This window comes from Stegostoma tigrinum, chromosome 27 (assembly GCF_030684315.1).
Source record: "Stegostoma tigrinum isolate sSteTig4 chromosome 27, sSteTig4.hap1, whole genome shotgun sequence".
NCBI lineage: Eukaryota > Metazoa > Chordata > Chondrichthyes > Orectolobiformes > Stegostomatidae > Stegostoma > Stegostoma tigrinum.
The window spans coordinates 33603846-33622791 of record NC_081380.1 but is presented as its reverse complement, the minus strand read 5'-3'; the positions used below and the strand labels follow the sequence as shown (position 1 = coordinate 33622791).

The 18946-nt window shown below is 43.3% G+C and overlaps 1 protein-coding gene across 3 annotated transcripts in view; it reads right to left on the bottom strand.

Moving 5' to 3' along the window:
* The window catches only part of dusp14 (dual specificity phosphatase 14), a 77966-nt gene that overhangs the window by 43089 nt on the left and 15931 nt on the right, over positions 1-18946 (bottom strand). For 2 of the 3 annotated variants that reach the window (XM_048557111.2, XM_048557112.2), the window contains exon 2: positions 3875-5846. In XM_048557111.2, coding sequence (XP_048413068.1) covers positions 5125-5733 — 609 coding nt within the window. In that variant the 5' untranslated portion in view covers positions 5734-5846 and the 3' untranslated portion in view covers positions 3875-5124. Of the gene's footprint in view, positions 1-2512; positions 2625-3874; positions 5847-18946 lie in introns of those variants that run through there. The other variant, XR_007250047.2, reaches the window with a different exon arrangement.

Sequence of the window (18946 nt, the reverse complement as noted above, 5' to 3'; positions counted from 1 at the left end):
GGCCTGTTCAAAATGCTGACTTGTCTGAATGGTCTGGAAAGACACAGTGGAGAGGAGGGATTTGGATCATTTTACTCTGATGTATTCTCCAATAGCAACCCAGAGTTATAATAATCTGTTCCTTGCCTGCCGAGACAGTGTCAGATAGTATTGGGACACCTCATGGAGGTGAGAGACTTCAGTAATTAAATTCTAAGCAATAATCTACAGTTACTGTTGGAAACTGCCTTTAATCCATATTATGGGAGTGGTCTCAATTTATCCAATAAAATCTAACAAAGGAGATAACTCTAGGCTACCAGAATGCCACTGCATGTAATGTGCAATCCCATTTCACCAGACACTCAACTCAGAGAACAGAGATTCTGGACAATCTGTCCCTTCAAATGGAACATGTTAGTTTCTCAGTTACCTTAACAGAAGATGACCAGTTACTGATTCTATAATTTCATATTAAATTGGTGTAATCAATACCAACAACTGACCTGTAAACAAATTTTTAAAATTCAGTTGTTTTGTAGATCCATTTTTGAGAGGAATGGCTGTGTTTGTTTAATGCTACGCTGAAGGGACTGAGCTCATAATATAAAGGGGAGTCCAGAATCCTGTATGCCAGCAGAGTTGAAGCATTCCCAGTTGTCTTCCAAGAAACCCTATCCTCTCATAATGGGCTATTTTGATTCTTTTAAAAAAAGGGATGGTACCACCTTGATGATTGTCCCTTAAAATTTATTTCACAAGCCATACATTGTAATTAAGCATTTTACACCTAGCCTGTATACGGTTCCTCAAAGTCCCACAATTGCATGTACAACAATATTGTATCATATTAGCTCGAATGCCATAGTCATTAAACAGCTAATATACAGCACTGGTTATTGCTAAGACACAGCAGTTTAAAACCCTATACAGGTGAATGTCAGTCAGATGGGCAGTTAGTTTGTGATGTAAAGCGATGCCAACAACGTGGGTTCAATTCTCTCTTAGGTCACCATAAAGGATTCTCCTTTGCAACCTCTCCCCTCAGAGGTCTAGTGAAACCACCACCAGCTGTTTCTCTCTAATGACTAGGCAATAAAGGATGATGGCAACTTTACTTTTATATATAAAAAGAAATTCATTCATTGGACTTTCTGACCTTTGGTTGAAAAGGATTTTTAAACTTACTGCCAACCCAAATCAGCAACAACCTTCAGTGGGAAAAAAACTGTCTAGCAGATACTGTCTGACCTGCTGTGCTTTTCCAGCTTGTAGCTTCCAGCAACTGCAGTTCCTTACGGTCTCCAAGTCTCTTCTAAAGGATACCCACCTTGAAGTTTTCCTCCTCTCCTCTGAAAAGCACTCTGAATCTCTCCCACTGCAACCCCCTGGTTATCTCCTCTGCCTTGAAGCTGTTCAACCACGATCTGAAGCAATCTTGCTACCACAGGCACGTCACCTTCCTTAGTGCCCGTCTATGCAGCTTCACCAACTTCAACTCCAAAATCTCTTCACCCCTCCCCCCACCAAACCTGTCCAACTTCCTACTCACCAATCTGCTTCACCCTTCCCTCTGACCAACCACAACAAACCCCCATCTCCATCCACCTCTCCCCTCAGCCCCATCCCCCTCCATTTACTTTGAGGCTCCCCTCCCCAGTCCTGCTGAACAGTTTTGGCCCGTAACGATGGCTTTCCTGCTCCTCGGGTGCTCTCTGACCTGCTGTGCTTTTCCAGCTCCACATTTATTGGTTTCAGGATGTGCCCGTTTGACAATTATCATCAAGTTAAGGCCATAAAAGGTAGAGGTTACTTGAAACAAGTTCCTCTTTAACTGGGTTCCCTTTTATTAAAGGCATAATTATAGATACTTTTGTTATTGTTTAATAGGCTGGTGAGGAATGTGATGTGACATTCATTATTATAAAACAGCATTCTGTCAGATCAGAATGTCTTGTTTAATGTTATAGGGATCCTTATTACATTATGACTTACGAGACTGCCACTTTAAATTGGTTACTGTAAATTTGATTGATCAGCAGTGGAAGAAAATCCACCAGATATTAAAGACACTTAAATCAGCTCCTTTCTCTAAATGATGGGAGTCTTAAATGAAATGGTGTAATAGAGTAGATTCTGCAGTATTTAACTGTCTGTGTTGTTTTGTTTTTACTTTTCATGTATCAGTTATTATCCTTTTGTTCCCCACAGTGGGAATACAAAACCCTGCATCATGTCCACTTACAGTTAACTGGGTGTTCGGCCTGACACCTAGGCAATACGCTACCAGATATTGTATCTGTAAAAGGGTCAAAATAGTACTGAGGTGGATGAAAGGAAAGCAGACATTTCTGGAGACCCCATCCCTCGCCCCGGTCAGGTAATAGCTGTGGGAGAAGGACCTTAAATTTTATTTCTCTGTTCCTTATTATCACCAGGGAGAAAAAGTGTAGAATTTTTTAAAAATAAAATCACATGTCCAATATTGTGCTCAAATTTCTACATAAGATATGGATTTTCCAAACAAAGTTACCTCTAGTTCCTTGGTGTGATCTTGCTGTGCCATCATAATTCACCAGATGACAGTGATCTCCAAAAATCCCAGTTTCTTTGTCAAATGCTTCTCATAGTTCCTGAGGGATGACCTAAAAAGAAAGACTCGCATTTACGTATCTCCTTTCACAGTCTCAAAGATGTCCCAAAGAGCGTTACAGTCAATGAAGTGCTTTAGGCTGTGGGTCACTTTTGTAATGCAGAAAGCTCCCTCAATGTGATAGTGGCCGGGCAATCTGTTTTTGAGATGTTGATTAGGGATAATTCTCCTGTTCTCCTTCAAATTAACACCAAGGGATATTTCACATCCACCCATGGTGAACAGAGAAGGCCACAGTTTAACATCATTCAAAAGACAGGCCTCCAGCACTCCCTAGGTACTGCACTGAAGTGTCAGTACATCCTTGCAATCAGGCACTATACTTTAAATGGTCAGGAATTCTTCCTTCAAAGACCTAACTTCTACCTGAAGGTCCAGGTGCTGCAAGTCTTCAAACCAAAAGTGCAGCAGGGTTTAGACTCCAGGTAGACACTTAAACTTGGATAGTTCGGATAGAATTCTGATGGTACCATCACATAACTAGCCCAACTACAACCATCTCACCCACACCACTGGGCACCTGACATCTCTCTCCACACAACATCCCACTTCCCAGCACAAAAGGTCCAAAAGGTATTTATGTGAAGCAATGTACTTGTGACTTCAAAGTCAATTTTGATGGAGGCAATTCAGCAATCCTGAGTACTAAGTTGGCCCGAATGGATAATATCAGAATGTTTAGATCCAGAGAATAACACATCATAGGGTCACCAGGTGTGGAAACACACCCTTAAATCTAACTAGTCCATGTCAAGCAAACGTCCCAATCTGATCAAGCCCATTTGCCAGCATTTGGCTCATATCCCTCTGAACCTTTTCTTTCATGTATCCATCCAGATGTGTCTGAAATGTTGATCTTTTCTTTCTCTTTAATATACTGCTGTGCTTTCATCGAATTTTCCACCTTATCATAGGGCAGGCTAGCACTGAACCACACAGTTTAAATTGTAGTCAGCCTCCACAAAGACAATTGTTCTTCTGTCACGACATGGATAGAAATGATCACATTATCATAGAATGACCTTGGTGGTGATTAGTTTTTAAATATGCATAGCAATATGTTTTTACTTTCAACAATCAAACATCCATTGTTAGTACACAGAAGGTAAACTCTATTCTAAAAAAGTGTCAGAGCTGGAGAAGATAGGATTGGTTATTTATTGTCGTAGAAATGAGCTACAGCACAAGGTGTAGGATCAACAGATCTAGTGCAGAAAGGCAGATCAAAACAGGCAGACAATACTTTATATAAAAAAAGTTTATTTTTTTAAAGTTGTACATTATTAATAGACGTCTTCCTACATTGCAATTTTCAAAGGAATTACAAGCAGTTCTGCAGATAAATTTAAATTTCATTTAGTGTTCTCACACTGCCTGGATTACCTTTGTTCAGCTTTGCAGACACTCTCAAGCATAGACCATTCAATACATCATTTAGACAATGTGCTTAAAAAGACAAAAGTTTCTACAAATCTCACACCAGTCTGAGTGATCTACAGCTGCCCAGAAATACAATCAAAAGTTGCTCACAGGGTAAAGGGGAGAGAATGTGCACATTACAGTATAGTGAGGTTAACCTCAACAACAGAAACTGTGCTGGCATGTGGAAGAGTGAACACCCGGAATTTGTTTTTAGAAAAAGCCCCCCATGAGAAATGTACACCACTGTGAAATATCTAAGCACTTACTGCATAAGCAAATAATCTCTCTCAACTGCAACAGATCCACAAATTAAACCAATCTTTTGCGAGTCCCTGTTATAGAATGAGGGCTCAATTCTCTTGTAGAATCACAACGCAAAACAGCAGCGCATTTTATGCTTCACTGACTATACTCAGAGCACGCATGATATTTAAACAGGCAAGCGCACTCTGCTGGTTTCAACTCATCTTTCAGGTAGATCTCATAAAAAAGGTAGCACACATGACGCAACAATAACGCAGCAGTGCCAATCAGATCATTACATCTACAGTTTACTTTGTGTTCAAATGAACATTCACTGTGAGCGTCCCAAGTTCATATCAGCAGCTTACGGGTGGGAGGAGGAGAGATTCGGAGACTGTTTGAAGTTTGTACAATAATCCACAAACCAAGCACAACTCTCTCCATTCCAAAGTCCTGTCCACTTCAATATCAGAAATGTTAATATCTGCCTGTGTGTCCCACTGAAAGGACTCTGATAAAAACATTAAAGACAAAATAATTAGAATTAAATTTTAGAAATACATCTATATTTAAAAATAAATACAAAGAAATTAATTCCACTATTAAAGCTGTAGAAAGCCCAGCAACTTTTGATGGATTTACAGTATTCTGAATCACTGGTTTATCTGAGGGCCTTGTGGGATACAGAACAATTGACGTTCAATCCATTTACATTGGGTTTAGCAGTGTCTACATGTTAATATTTTCCATCAGATTTAATGATCCTTTGGGAGACTTTAAATCCTTTTTTTTGAAAGCAGCGGTACAGATTAGTCCCTCAAATTGTGTTAAATGCCCCAAAAAGGAGTGAGGTTCCTGGTTTCCTTTTCATAAATGTCAGGGATTACCCCGATGGGAGACTGCACCATTTTAACACTGTTCTTGCCAAATAATTTCCTTTCGTATTCTATCAGTTGCCTCCAGAAGCCCACGTTGGGCCTGATGATGGGGCGGCGAGATTTGACCCAGTTATGAGCCTCAAGGAGGGAGATCTTATGGAACTTCATCAGGTAGGCAATGCAGAGGGAGGCGGATCTGCTCACGCCCGCAACACAATGGACCAAAGCCGAGCCATGCTTTTTACTGACGCTGTGGATTTTATCGGCAATGCTGTCAAAATACAGAGAGATGGGGGCATGCGGCAGGTCAGCGACAGGCACTTTAACGTACTCCACCTCAGGCCAGTTGGCATTGGGGATCTCCATGGTTGCATTAATGATGCAGGTAATGCCCTTCGACAGGACCAGGTTGCGATTGGTGGCTGCGTTGCCACTGCAGAGGTAGAGGCATGGGGTAATTTGAGCAATCCCACCCAGGACTCCCCCGGTTACCAGCCGGGGCTTGGAAGAGGGACCTGGTGGGGTCCGGTGGAAGAAGCTTTGGCTCCGGGAACTCATCGGAACGTTGCCTCAACAGGTAGGTGCGGTAGAATACTGGAGAGGCCTCTATACTTCTCCAATTGAGTTAAGCTTCTGGCCAGTTGGCTGTCCTTCCACTCATGTTATTGGTCCTGAAAAAGAGTTTTTTTTTAAAATAAATGTTATTACATCAAATCATTTGTGTGGCCAACAACTCAAACCACTAAACATTACATTTCTACAAAACCATCCAGCAGAAAAGGTAAGATAAGATCCTCTCAGTACAATTCTCCCAGCTGCTCCTGGGAAAGTCACTTTACCTACATACACCCACCAAAATCTTTCAATATAATTCTCACATGTGAGCAATGGAACAAACTTTGGGAAGAGTTTATTCGGATCAGGAAAGCAAAACTGCTTTTGGTCGAGCGCATCTGAAATCTGAAGTGCAAAGGGACTTGGGAGCTCCAGTCCAGGATTCTCTCAAGGCAAACTTTCAGGTTGAGTCAGTAGTCAGGAAGGCAAATACAATGTTGGCATTTATTTAGAAAGAGATGTACTTCTGAGGCTTTAAGCGCCACTAGGTCAAACCACACCTAGAGTTTTGTGAGCAATTTTAGGCCTCAGATCTCGGGAAGAATGTATTGACCCTGAAGGAGGTTCATGAGAATGATCTCTGGAATGAAAGGCTTGAGACATGGGAAACGTTTGAGGGCTCTGGGACTATACTTAGAGTTTAGAAGGATAAGGGGGATCTAATTGAAAATTAGAGAATACTGAATTGCCTGGACAGAGTGGACGTTGGAAAGGTGTTTCCATTACCAGGCAAGACTAGGACCTTTAGAGTAAAAGGGAAGACCTTTTATAACTGAGATGAGGAGAAACTTTTTCAGCCAGAGTGATGGATTTGTAGAATTCATTGCCACAGAAGGCAGTGGAGGCCAGGTCATGGAGTATATTTAAGACAGAGATAGATAGGTTCTTGAATGTCAAAGGGATCAAGGGTTACAGCGAGAAAGCAGGAGAGTTTGGTTGAGAAACTTATCAGCCATGGTTGAATGGCGAAGCAGATTCGATGAGATGAACGGCCCAATTTCAGCTTATGGTGTAAGGGGAGAATTAGGACTACATAAACACTGACATTCCTCTAGGTGAGGCAGGACTTGTTAATGGGAAGGCCTTACTGCCTTTCTTCCCATTAAAGGCTTCAATCTACAAAGCATTCACTTCCTTTCAGAAACTATTTACCTTTCCCCCGACACGTTTCTGCAGCCCTCGCAGTTCTTGGCCATGAGAGTTCGGAGGGCCATTGAGAAATCCCCAGAAGGGGCCAGGACCAGTCCCAGTCAAACTCCCTTGACTGCCCTCCTCCTACAGGAATTCCTGCATATGCAGTCAAAAGTCCCAGCTGAAAACCAGCCTCTATATCCTAACCTCCATCCCTTGTACCACTGGAGATGATATTTCTGGGATTTATGAATGAGAATGGGTCTGAGAAAGATCGCAGGAGTTCCTTGCCTTCCCGAGCCTGAACTGTGTCTCGAAAGTTGTGTGGGGCCTTTTTTCCTACCTGTTGTTCACGCGAGAAATCACTGCATTAAAATTCCAAGCAGAAATATCATGTGTGGTTGTTTGGCAAGCTGCTAAAAATCTGTGGACTGAAACAGAAGAGCTTTGTCTACAAAAATAGAAGCAGAGAGAGGAAGGCCAGAGTGGATACATAAAATCTGAAGTTGCAGCAATAGCGAGACAGAGAGACACAAAGACAGCCAAGTGTCAGAAAGTAGCCAAGGAGCTGGGGTGGGGCAGAAGGAAGATCAGAGAAAGAAAAAGGGACCAGAGATTATGTTTTAAAAAACAAGAATTTAAAGAGAAGCCTTGCAGTGTCTGAAATATTTCATCCACATTCTTTACCTAACCCTGCATTTTGTTTTAATTAGTTTGTGAGATGTAGGTGTCACTGGCTAGGTCAGCATTTATTGTCTGTCCCTAATAGTCAGAGAGAAGGTGGAGCTGAGCTGCTTTCTTGAACCACTGCAAACCTGTCATGTAAATACAATCGAGGGAAACAGTTCTCCAATAATCTCTACTTTTAAAACAAAGTACAGAAAGCAATTTGTATTAGTAAACTCTCAAATACAAGAGGAAGTGTAGCTATGATGCTAATAAAAAAAAGGAACGCTTACAAAACACTGGTTGGGTTAGTTACAGATCAGAAAACAGACTAACACATTAGGTGCTTAGCAACAGGCCACACTGGACTCAGGTCCAGTTCATTGTTCAAAAATCAAAATCGGCTTTTAAATTGTGTGTATTCTTGGCCGAAATCATTTTTAAGAACAGAACTGGCTTGAGGGAAAGAAAGAATAGTGTACAAGTAGGTTGAGAGCAAGGGAATGGGCTGGGAATTGGTGTATGTGTCTGCTCTGCAAATAAAATGGTCCCAACGGGACGAATCCCACACCCCGAATCCGAGCAGGTGTTGCTCTCACTATTAAATATACAATCTCGGAACCTAATGCTTGCTGAAGGGCCTTGTGGAGCAATGTAATGCTGTATGTAGTAGGGCCCTCTGGTCTTTTCATATGATACCCTCAATGACCATGAACAGAAAGCAAGTGAACTAAGCACCATTCCTGCATGTGGGAGGCAGGAGATCCACAAGTGCTACACTGACTCGGCAGCAGTCACAAAACAATGTCCCCACCCTCAGCCCCATCCTACATGATCCAAACCCAATCTTTCTCACTGAGGCCATGGGGCAAGTGGAACTACTGCAGGTAGAGTGGTGACGAGGGCCTGATAGCTCACCAATCCTCAGGCCTCTTGGCTCAAACCAAAAAAAAGGGGCCCCCAACCAAAATCTATTCACTGCACTTAGTAAAACAAACTCTTTCCTGCCTCAGCACCAGCGCTTTGGAAAACTACAACAGATTATAAACATTATGAAGTACTTGAGGTGGCTCAGTGGTTAGCATTGCTACCTCAAAGCGCCAGGAACCCGGGTTCGATTCCACCCTTGTACATTCTCCCCGTGTCTGCATGGATTTCCTCCAGGTTCTCTGGTTTCCTCCCACAGTCCAAAGATGTGCAGGCTAGGTGGGTTGGCCATGCTAAATTGCCCATAGCGTTCAGGGGTGTATCAATTAGGTGGGTTATAGGGGGATGGGTCTGGGTGAAACGCTCTGAGGGTCAGTGTGGACTTGTTGGGCCGAAGGGCCTGTTTCCACACTGTAGGAATTCTAGGATCTATGACAACAAGCCTATTGGAGTTCACCCAGTTTTCCACACGGGCCTCTTCTTCATCCAAATTTATTCAGGTTTTATTCCATTGTTTTCTCTCTCACGTTTGTATCTAGCATCTCCTCAAATGGCCATTTGCCGTGGTAGAGGGCTGTATGTTCCCACCAGGCCGAGCTGTTTGGCTCAGCACCATTTGGAACATGCACTGCCATGGACAATGAGGGGCCATCACTGTGGCGATCTATACAGGAATGCTCACCAAGATGGCTGCCGATCGCTTCAGTGAAATGCCGGAGTGTGGGTGTGTGTGGGAGGAAGGATTTTCAAAGATACTGGCTTCCTGCAAAACAGTACAGGAACGGGAAGATTGTACAGAAACAGCTTGTGTGGTTACCATAGTGACAGCACCTTTGCAAAACCATTTTGAGCAATGAGCCTGGACCCACAAGGCCAGCAGAATCACAGCACACTGAACACGTACTGTGGTATGGTCATAATGTCGCTGGATTATGAATCTAGGGATCCTGCTAATGCTCAGATTCAAACTCCACCACTACCACCATAACTGGTGGAATCCAAACTCAAAAAGAATCTGCAAAGGAGAGCTACTTCCACTAAAACGGTGACCACAAATTAAAGAAAAGGTGACCTGTTTAACTGATGTCCTTTAAGGAAGGAAATCTACCAACTTTACAGACTAGAACCTACATGTGACTCCTGACCCATTGTGACTGACATTCAAGTGCCCCCTGAAATGGCTTGGCCAATCACCTCAATTCAAGGGCAGTTAGGGGTAAGCAACAAAATCCTAGCATTACCAGCAACATCCACATGCTACAAGACAACAAAAACCAAAACCAAGCGTACTCCCTTCATAATACAATGTGAGGCTGGATGAACACAGCAGGCCAAGCAGCATCTCAGGAGCACAAAAGCTGACGTTTCGGGCCTGGACCCTTCATCAGAGAGGGGGATGGGGTGAGGGAACTGGAATAAATAGGGAGAGAGGGGGAGGCGGACCGAAGATGGAGAGTGAAGAAGATAGGTGGAGAGAGTGTAGGTGGGGAGGTAGGGAGGGGATAGGTCAGTCCAGGGAAGACGGACAGGTCAAGGAGGTGGGATGAGGTTAGTAGGTAGATGGGGGTGCGGCTTGGGGTGGGAGGAAGGGATGGGTGAGAGGAAGAACTGGTTAGGGAGGCAGAGACAGGTTGGACTGGTTTTGGGATGCAGTGGGTGGGGGGGGGGGGGGGGGAAGAGCTGGGCTGGTTGTGTGGTGCAGTGGGGGGGAGGGGACGAACTGGGCTGGTTTAGGGATGCAATCATCCCGCTATTCTTCAGTCATGCAGCATTTTCTCCTCGACTCCCACTTCCTTGTACTAACATCTTAATTTGTATTGAAAAGGAGACTCCATTAAACACCTCCCTCCCCCCCGAGGACTACGTTGACAGGATCAGACGGAGGACAAGTTGCGAGCAGAATCACCAATGTATCCCAGGTAAGCCAGGACAGATTCATTTACAGTTCTGAACACTCTTTTAGGCTTTTCCATGAAAATAAATTCTGATTGCCCTCTTTACAGTCGAAAGAACTTCCCTCAAATTCCTAATAAAATTGGAAAAAAACACGTAGGCAGAGCACTGTGGATTGGCCAACCTTCTGTCCACAGACTCCATCTATATTTCTCACAGCCTCAGGAAAGCCAAAGACACCCTCCCTTCCCGGTTATTATCTCTTCCAACCTCTTCTGAAGATATAGAGGCTTAAATCACAATAATTGGCCTTGCTCTTTCACTTTAACATTGTATTCCTCAATAAAAGCCAAAAGAACTGCAGATGCTGCAAGGTCAGAGAGAAAAACAGAAATTGCTGGAAAAGCTCAGCAGGTCTGGCAGCACCTGTGGTGGAGAAAACTCCAATTTCTCTCCACAGATGCTGTCAGACCCACTGAGCTTTTCCAGCAATTGTTATTTTTTTTTGTCTCTGACACTGTAAGCCTTGCTCCATTCTATCACCCTTACACGTTTTGTATGCCAGGATCTGCCCTCACTGCACACAAGGCAAAACTTTTCACTCTTCCTCGGTACATGTGACACTAATAAAATCAAACCAAAAATAAAACAAGTTAGAAACTCTCAGCTCCAATAGCAAGGACACAAACTTCCTAACAACGGAAGAAATGCTCTGGCAAATGCTGGGACAAAAAGATCTGATCTGATTGGTGTGTATCCCATGCTTCATTGTTATAGTTCCGGAAGATTAACATTCATGGACATGCCATTAAAAGTAGAAATATTTTTTAAAAACACTAGAAATAATTTAGAAAAAAAAGTGGAGAGATTCAATCATCCACGGAGAGAGGGCCCCAGTGCTTAAGCCAGCATTTATTGTCCATCTCCAATTTCCCCACCAGGCAGTTATGAACCACTTTGCTGTGGGCCTGGAGTTACATGTAGGCCAGGCCAGGTACGTTTTCTTCCCTTAAAAAAAGGGACATTAGTGAACCAGATGGATTCTTCCTGACAATCGGCAATGGTGTTGTGGTCATCATTAGAGTCATAATTCCAGACTGTAAAAAAAATTTTGAATTCAAATTCCATCATCAGCCATGGTGGGATTCAAACTGAGGTCCCCAGGACATTACCTAGGTCTCTGGATTAACCATCCAACGATAATACCACTCGGCCAGCACCTCCCCTTTAATCCAGCAGCATTCAAGCAGAGGAAAGTCTGGCTAAGGTTTGGATGCTGGCCTTTCAATCCAACCCCAAATACCTAATTGACCTCTGATCCCAAATACCTAACTGTTGCTTGCCCTTTGCAGGTGCTGAAATACCTTCCTGTGATCTCAGTAGGTCATCTGGGTCCTCCTGAATCTGCACAGAGTGATTCCTGGCTCATTTTGAAATGTTTAGCCAGTGTAATTGGAGATTAAGTAGTGACGTGCATTTGTACAGCACCTTCCAAAACATTTCGCGGTCTTCAAACGCACTTTCACAGTCAAACTACTTTTGTCTCTCAAGTGTTGTCACCGTTGTAATACAGGGAAGTGTCACATGGATTGGTTTATGTGCACAAATGGGTTATAACCATTTATAATCCACCTCGATATTTAAAGATACAAGGGTCAGTGCAGACCCTCTCACTGTGATTCCTAATTAAAGGATCAACACACAGTGCTTAGAATTAGTTCCGATTCAGGATGAATATTGAAGTTGAGGGTGGCAAAAGCAGACCATGAGCTTTGTTTACCCATGTTTATTACAAATTAATAATGCTTTTCGTGTGTGATCAATTATTCATAAACCAGCTTTGCTTAAAAGGGAATTTTTTTTTGTTTTAAAATGTACAAAATTCAGCACAACTGCTGAATTCACAGTGGGGTGCTCACTCAGGAGGAGATGTGCTCAGTTGATGCTCGGTGCTGGTCAAAATGAAAATGGAACTAACCGGAGGCTGCGAGGATGGTGTCCTGCACAGTTCCAGCTCAAACCAGTCTCAGTCATCCGGATGGCACAGCTGCCATTGTCAAATCGCTGTGCCTTGTGACTGGGAAATACTGACCCACACCAATCATTTCAAACTTCAATTCCATTCGTGGTGCTTTGCGAATTATTTTCGGAAGCTGATTCTGAACCAGCAACCATTGCACACTGTTTATAAGCCAGAATTTAAGATTGTTTTGATCAAGAATCGACGGAAGTGATAAAGGGATGTCTCTTTCTCCATACAAAATTACTGTAAATGTAGAGTCGACATTGAGGGTTCTTGCTCGACGTTAATTAGATCAGGGATTTCTTCCCTTCTTTTTGGGCCCCCGTGGTCAGAGGTAGGGACTCTATCACTGTGCCACATCAGGACCCCTCCATTGGTCTTGTTTGTTTTTCCTCCCATGGCCAAAGAATGCCCTTTATTTTCTCTCTTCACCACAACTCCTGTGCTATTTTATAAAATTGAGAGACAGACATTTATATTTTAAGAAGTGACATGGGAAGAATACAGCATTATGTATTTATTTTGTTATAGATGTTTTCCAACACCAGGGAATGTGGAATGTTACCCACACGTGGACACTATGGCCCTTTAATGCTTTTGCTTGACTAGCTATTTCAACAGTGGCTGTTATACAGGAGGTGGAAAGCTCCTGAGGGGGGGGGAGATGACCATGTTGGTTAACTATCGTCATGCAGACCACAGAGACCGGTTCACCCTGGGTGGTTCTGGCAGAGTTGGCCAACCAGGGCACAGCAGCAGAGTCTGGTGAAGGAGCAGTCATCCCGAGGCAGGACACCATTCCCACGGACTAACATGGTATTACTGGGAGATCAAAACCTCAGTGCTCCAACTGCTCAGCCAGACAGCAGCACCATAAAGCCCATCGTAAGATATGGGAGGTGGTGGTATAGGCCATTCAGTCCCTCGAGCATGCTTCTCCATTCAACAGGGTCATTGCTGATCCGACATCTCGTGTCCATTTTCCTGCCTTTCCCCAATAACACCCCCCCACCCCATTCCCCGACTGATCATGAATCCGAGTTAAACATACACAAGGAGTCTGACCACAAGAGCTCTCTGTGGCAAGGACACTCCACCCTCGGAGAAGTTCTTCCTCACCTCAGTCTTAAATTGGTGACCTTGTTTCCTCTGCCCGAGGTCGCAACCAAGATGGCAGTCAGCTGGCATTTCATCCAAGTTGTCTACACAGATTCTGTCACGGCAGGGTCTTCTAGGAGATGACCACTTGCTCCTCGTGTGACTGCATGGATGGTCCCATGGTAAAACCATGCATACTTCATTTCCAATGTGCAAAGCCCAGAGAAGTTACAAGCTCAGTCTCTAACTTTACATCAAAGCCATCCTAACTCCCTTGCCTATGCTCCTAAACACTTGTGTTAAAGTGTAGTTAGACATGAAGAGCCCATGCCCCCACCCGCTGGTGCCAGTCTCAGAGCTCGTGAATAATGGTTGAATTTGACGGACAGCCTGCACTGTGCAATGCTCCCTCTTTGACATGCCTTCCATTCCAAGGAGTGGTTGGAGCCTCTGGTGGTGTTTAAATGAGACTGAAAGTAATGGGCAAGTGTTAACAGTCAGTGGCTTGCGTTAACATTTAGCAACAGATGGTTGTGCAAGCATCCACAATTTGTCTCACACACTTTCTCCAATTATTCCAAACAGTTTAGATTTCACTTGTGGAACCTTCTGAACATTGTTTCCATTACAATTATTTACTTTTAATCTGTTTGCAAAATGAAAGCTCAGAACTGGGTAAGTGATGCGGGGAACAACAATATATTGTGCAAAGAACGTGAAAACAATGTTGTTTTCACATTCCTCATGTACTCCCACAATCACTGTCATGCCATTTGCTCAAGAAATTTTGCACAGACCTGTAATTCCAGCAAATTATTACTAAAACTTATAGGGTTCAGTAAACGTGGCTCATTATGCTTGCTTCTTTAGCTTTAAAGTTTGAATAAAAATTGTGCTATCTTATCTTTTTTCCCCCCATTTCATAAACCTGATTTTCTAGCTATGGCCTGAATTCTGGTTTTTTTGAACTAGTCAACTATCTAAACAATAATACTGTTGTTGGTTAAATCACTAGTTTAATGAATTGCTAACTGGGTTTGTTGAGTAATTGATCTTCCAATTGCCAAACACTTTCAACCTACTGTTGCTAAAATGGTCAATACCTTAAAAAGAAATACTTTATGCTTCTCAACAAATACATTCCATTGAGACATGAAAATCTCAACAGGAAAAGTGATCCATGCAGGGCTAATTAAAAAAGGATAATATTAGATTAAAATAAAAGGGCTTAAAATATTGCAAAGACAGAGCCCAAAAGAGGTTTACAGCCAGCAAACAATAGGGGGATTGGGAAAAAGAGAGAGCATCTGATAAACGGAGAAAAATTGATAAACAATTTCTTCCCCTCTCCGATCTAAACTGAAAACTGAGCGCTCTGGTCTGGACAGCCGTCCCAAGGGAAACATTTCTCCTTACACACACACACACACACACCCACCCCTGGTCAAGGCCCTCAACAATCTTATTTTCTTGAAAGGATCACCCCTCATTCTCCTGAACATAGGAGGATGTAGGCCTAGCCTTCTCTCACTCTCTTCTGCACCTTCCCCATAGACCTGGTATATCTGTTCGTTTTGAAAAGTATGTCGCTCAGAACATGACAGAACATTCTAAATTGCAAACTAAAGCATATTTTGTACAGGCCAAGCATTAACCTTTTGCTGTCTGGACATCTTCAGCATGAGGTTAGTAATACTCTTTCAAACTTCAGCTGTGATACAGAACATAAAATGGAAATGTGCGCAACATGTGGTTCTCACAGCATACATGTTTTTAGGTACCCTCCTTCCTCCAGAGAACCAGAGATTTGAACAAAATTAACTGTTTGGGATAATTTTATGTGCTTTTTCAAAAGTTTAAACAAATGTCACCGTGTTGAAAGACGAGAACACAATTTCCCAACTAAAGTTTCCCTTTTCCTGACATCACATAGACCCCTGTCCTCTTCGATGCACTCCATTTTTGGGCCTCCATTTAATATTGTATCTGAAAAGCCACACTTCCAACAGCACAATGCTCCTTCAGTGGTGCTCGAGTATCAGCTTGGATTTTTTTATTGCACTCAAGTCCCAGAGTGGGACTTGAACCCAGAACCTTGCTACTTGGAGGCAGTGTTAGCAACTGAGCGACAAGTGACCACTGTATTTCTGTAGCACCATTCACAACTCAGGATGTCCCAAGCACTATGCCATCATGAAATACCGTTCCATGATTGTTGTAGATGTAGAAAACATGGCAATCAATTCGCATGCAAAGCTCTGAACTGCTACAATCTCCGTGGAGACCAAAACGTTTTGCAAGAAATTCAAGTTTACAATTAACAAAGCAAGTGACAACAGAATTGTACATTTGAAGCAATTTACTTTTACAAACAAAGGAGTACTATTGACTAAATATTACTTACGTAGGGAAATTAAACTTTAAAATCACAACTGAAAACAAAAGCTATTTTGTTTTTTGTGCAATTAAAATCACACTTCACTGATATAACTTTACACTGACCTTGAAATAAATATTTCATTTTCTCAGACCTAGTCCAAGGTAATCCGTAGCTCCCAAGGGTTTACTCCGTTCTCATCCTTTCTCAGCATGGGAATTTTTATATCTCAGAACTATTACAATGAGGTGCTCTCCCCCAAAGACTCATCCTCACAAACTAGCTGGGCCAACCTTCTAGCACCACTCACTCAGTGCATCAAACCCTCATCACAGCCTTGGTTCAAACATGGACAAAAGAGCTGAATTCCAGGAGATCAGATGAGGGTGGCAGCCCCTGACATCAAGTCTGCATTTGACCGAGTGCGGCATCACGGAGCCCTAGCAATATGAGAATCGGTGTGTGTGTGTGCGCGTGTGTGTGTGCGCGTGTGTGTGTGCGTGTGTGTTAAACTCTCCGCTGGTTAGAGTCATACCTGGCACATAGGAAGATGCTGACTGACCTCCGATAACCAGAACCAATGTTCCAGAGCATCTCTGCAAGAGTTCCTCAGGGGAGTGTCCTAGGCCCGACCATTTTTCAGCTGCGTCAATGGCCTTCCCTCCATCATAAGTTCAGAAGTGGGGATGTTTGCCGATGATTGCACAATGATTGGTACCATTCACGTCTCCTCAGAGACTGAAACAGTATGTTCAAATGCAACAATATCTGGATAACTTGGTCTGTCAAGTCACATGTGCACCACACAAATGCCAGGCAGTGACCATCCCCAATAAGAGGAGATCTAACCACTAGGAGTTAACATTCAAATGCTGTCTCTACCAGTGAATCCTCCACTGTCAACATCCTTGAGGTTACCATTGACAAGAAACACAACTCAATTTGCCCCATAAACAGTGGACACATGAGCAGTTCACAGGCTTGGAATACTGTGATGAGTAACTCACCTCCTGACTTCCCAAAGCCTGTCCATCATCTACAAGGCACGTCAGGAATGCAATGGAATAGTCCCCACTTGCCTGATGAGTGCATCTCCAACAACATTCAAGAAGCTTGATAGCGTCTAGGACAAAGCAGCCTGCTTATCCACTCTCTCCATCACTGACACTCAGCAGCAGCAGTGCACATTGTCTATAAGACCCTTAGACAGCACCTTCCAAATCCATTACCACTTCCATCCAGAAGGACAAAAGCAGGAGATACACAGGAATATCATCTGCAAGTTCCCCTCTAAGTTACTCATCATCCCGACATGGAAATATATCGCCGCTCCTTCACTGTCAGCGGGTCAGAAATCCCTGCCCAAGGGAATGGGTCCACTGCATGGACTACACAGTGCTTCAAGAAAGGTAGCTCTCCACTACCTTTTGAAGGGCAACTTGGGGCAGGCGACAAATGCTGGCCCAGCTAGTGACACTCATGACCCACAAATGAATAAATGATCCTATCTGCATTTCTGTGTACTGAACCATGGTGTCTTGCTGCTGTCCCTCTCATGGATCCTGGCAGACTAACTTGGACTGAATTTTCAGGAATACCTTAGACCCTTTCTTAAAGCTCGTGTCCTTGGCAATGTTAATCACCTCAGAGCAGGGGAACAGGTTCTTCGGCCCAACATGTCCACATCGATCCTCAGAACATCCCACTGTAACCCTCCTAAATCTACATGCCCCTGGACACTAAGAGGTAATTTAGCCTGGCCAATCCACCTAGCCTGCTCATCTCTGGACTGTGGGAGGAAACCCATGCAGACACAGGGAGAACGTGCAAACTCCACACTGACAGACAGTCACTCAAGAGTGGAATTGAACCTGGGCCCCTGGCGCTGTGAGGCAGCAGTGCTAACCATTGAACCACCGTGCTCCCCTTGTATTCAGTCAGATAGAAATGCTGATTAGATCTCAAGGCCCCAACTTTTTTTTTTGTGGAAGCAAATAGGCAGTTTAAAACCCAACTTTAGAACAGATCGGATGACCCTCCTTCAGGTGACTTTAAAGACAATGCCAAAACTAAGCTATAAACCTCATAACTGCACCAGAGTAATAACCAGATTACTTTTTAAATGTCATTTGTTTAAAGGATAAATATTAGCCAGGGCGTAGAGGATAACTTGCTTACACTCCTAGAAATTTGTGCTATGGGATCTTTTAAGCTCTGACCCGGGGTTGGGGGCGCGGTGGTGGTGATGAGAACCTTGGTTGAATGTCTCAGCCAGTTCCCTACTGACCTGATGGAATGGAGGGGGCTTGATGTTTGTAGTAATGTCTCTGGAGTGAAATGCGAACTCACCACGTTCTGATTCAGAGGAGACAGTGGTACTAACTAAGCAGCAGCTGAAACAATGACTAATGCGTCTTTCACTATCAAAGCTACAGGCAGTTTGCTATGAGCCATGACCATCCGGATTGTGGGTTACCCTGGACCAATTACTAAAACAAAATTAGAATACTCCTCTCCAGAGGGACACGGACACATTTTTAGTTCATTAAAATGACAGCACTCTGCTTTCAAAAATCTAGAGTTGGGCGGAAGGTCATTTTATTTAGCTTCCACTGTAACACTTCTTTCTGTTCAATTTCCTGATCTAATTAAAGCAGGTAATTAATAAGCTCTCTGATGAAGGGTCTAGGCCCGGAACGTCAGCTTTTGTGCTCCCGAGATGGTGCTTGACCTGCTGTGTTCATCCAGCTTCACACTTTGTTATCTCGGATTCTCCAGCATCTGCAGTTCCCATTATCTTGGGTAATTAATAATTATTGGTTGACAGAAGGATTGTGGAAATATGGAACTCCTGCTAACCACTGCTTTCCACATTAAGCTAATTGAGAAGTCTATAATAATAAAATGGGTTCAATAGAACAGTTACAGAGAATCACAAATTTCTTCTCGTGAGGTAATCCGGAATTAGATGGCAACAATTGGGATATTTTACTCATTAACGGGATGTGGGTATCGCTGGTAATGCCAAGATTCAAGATCCA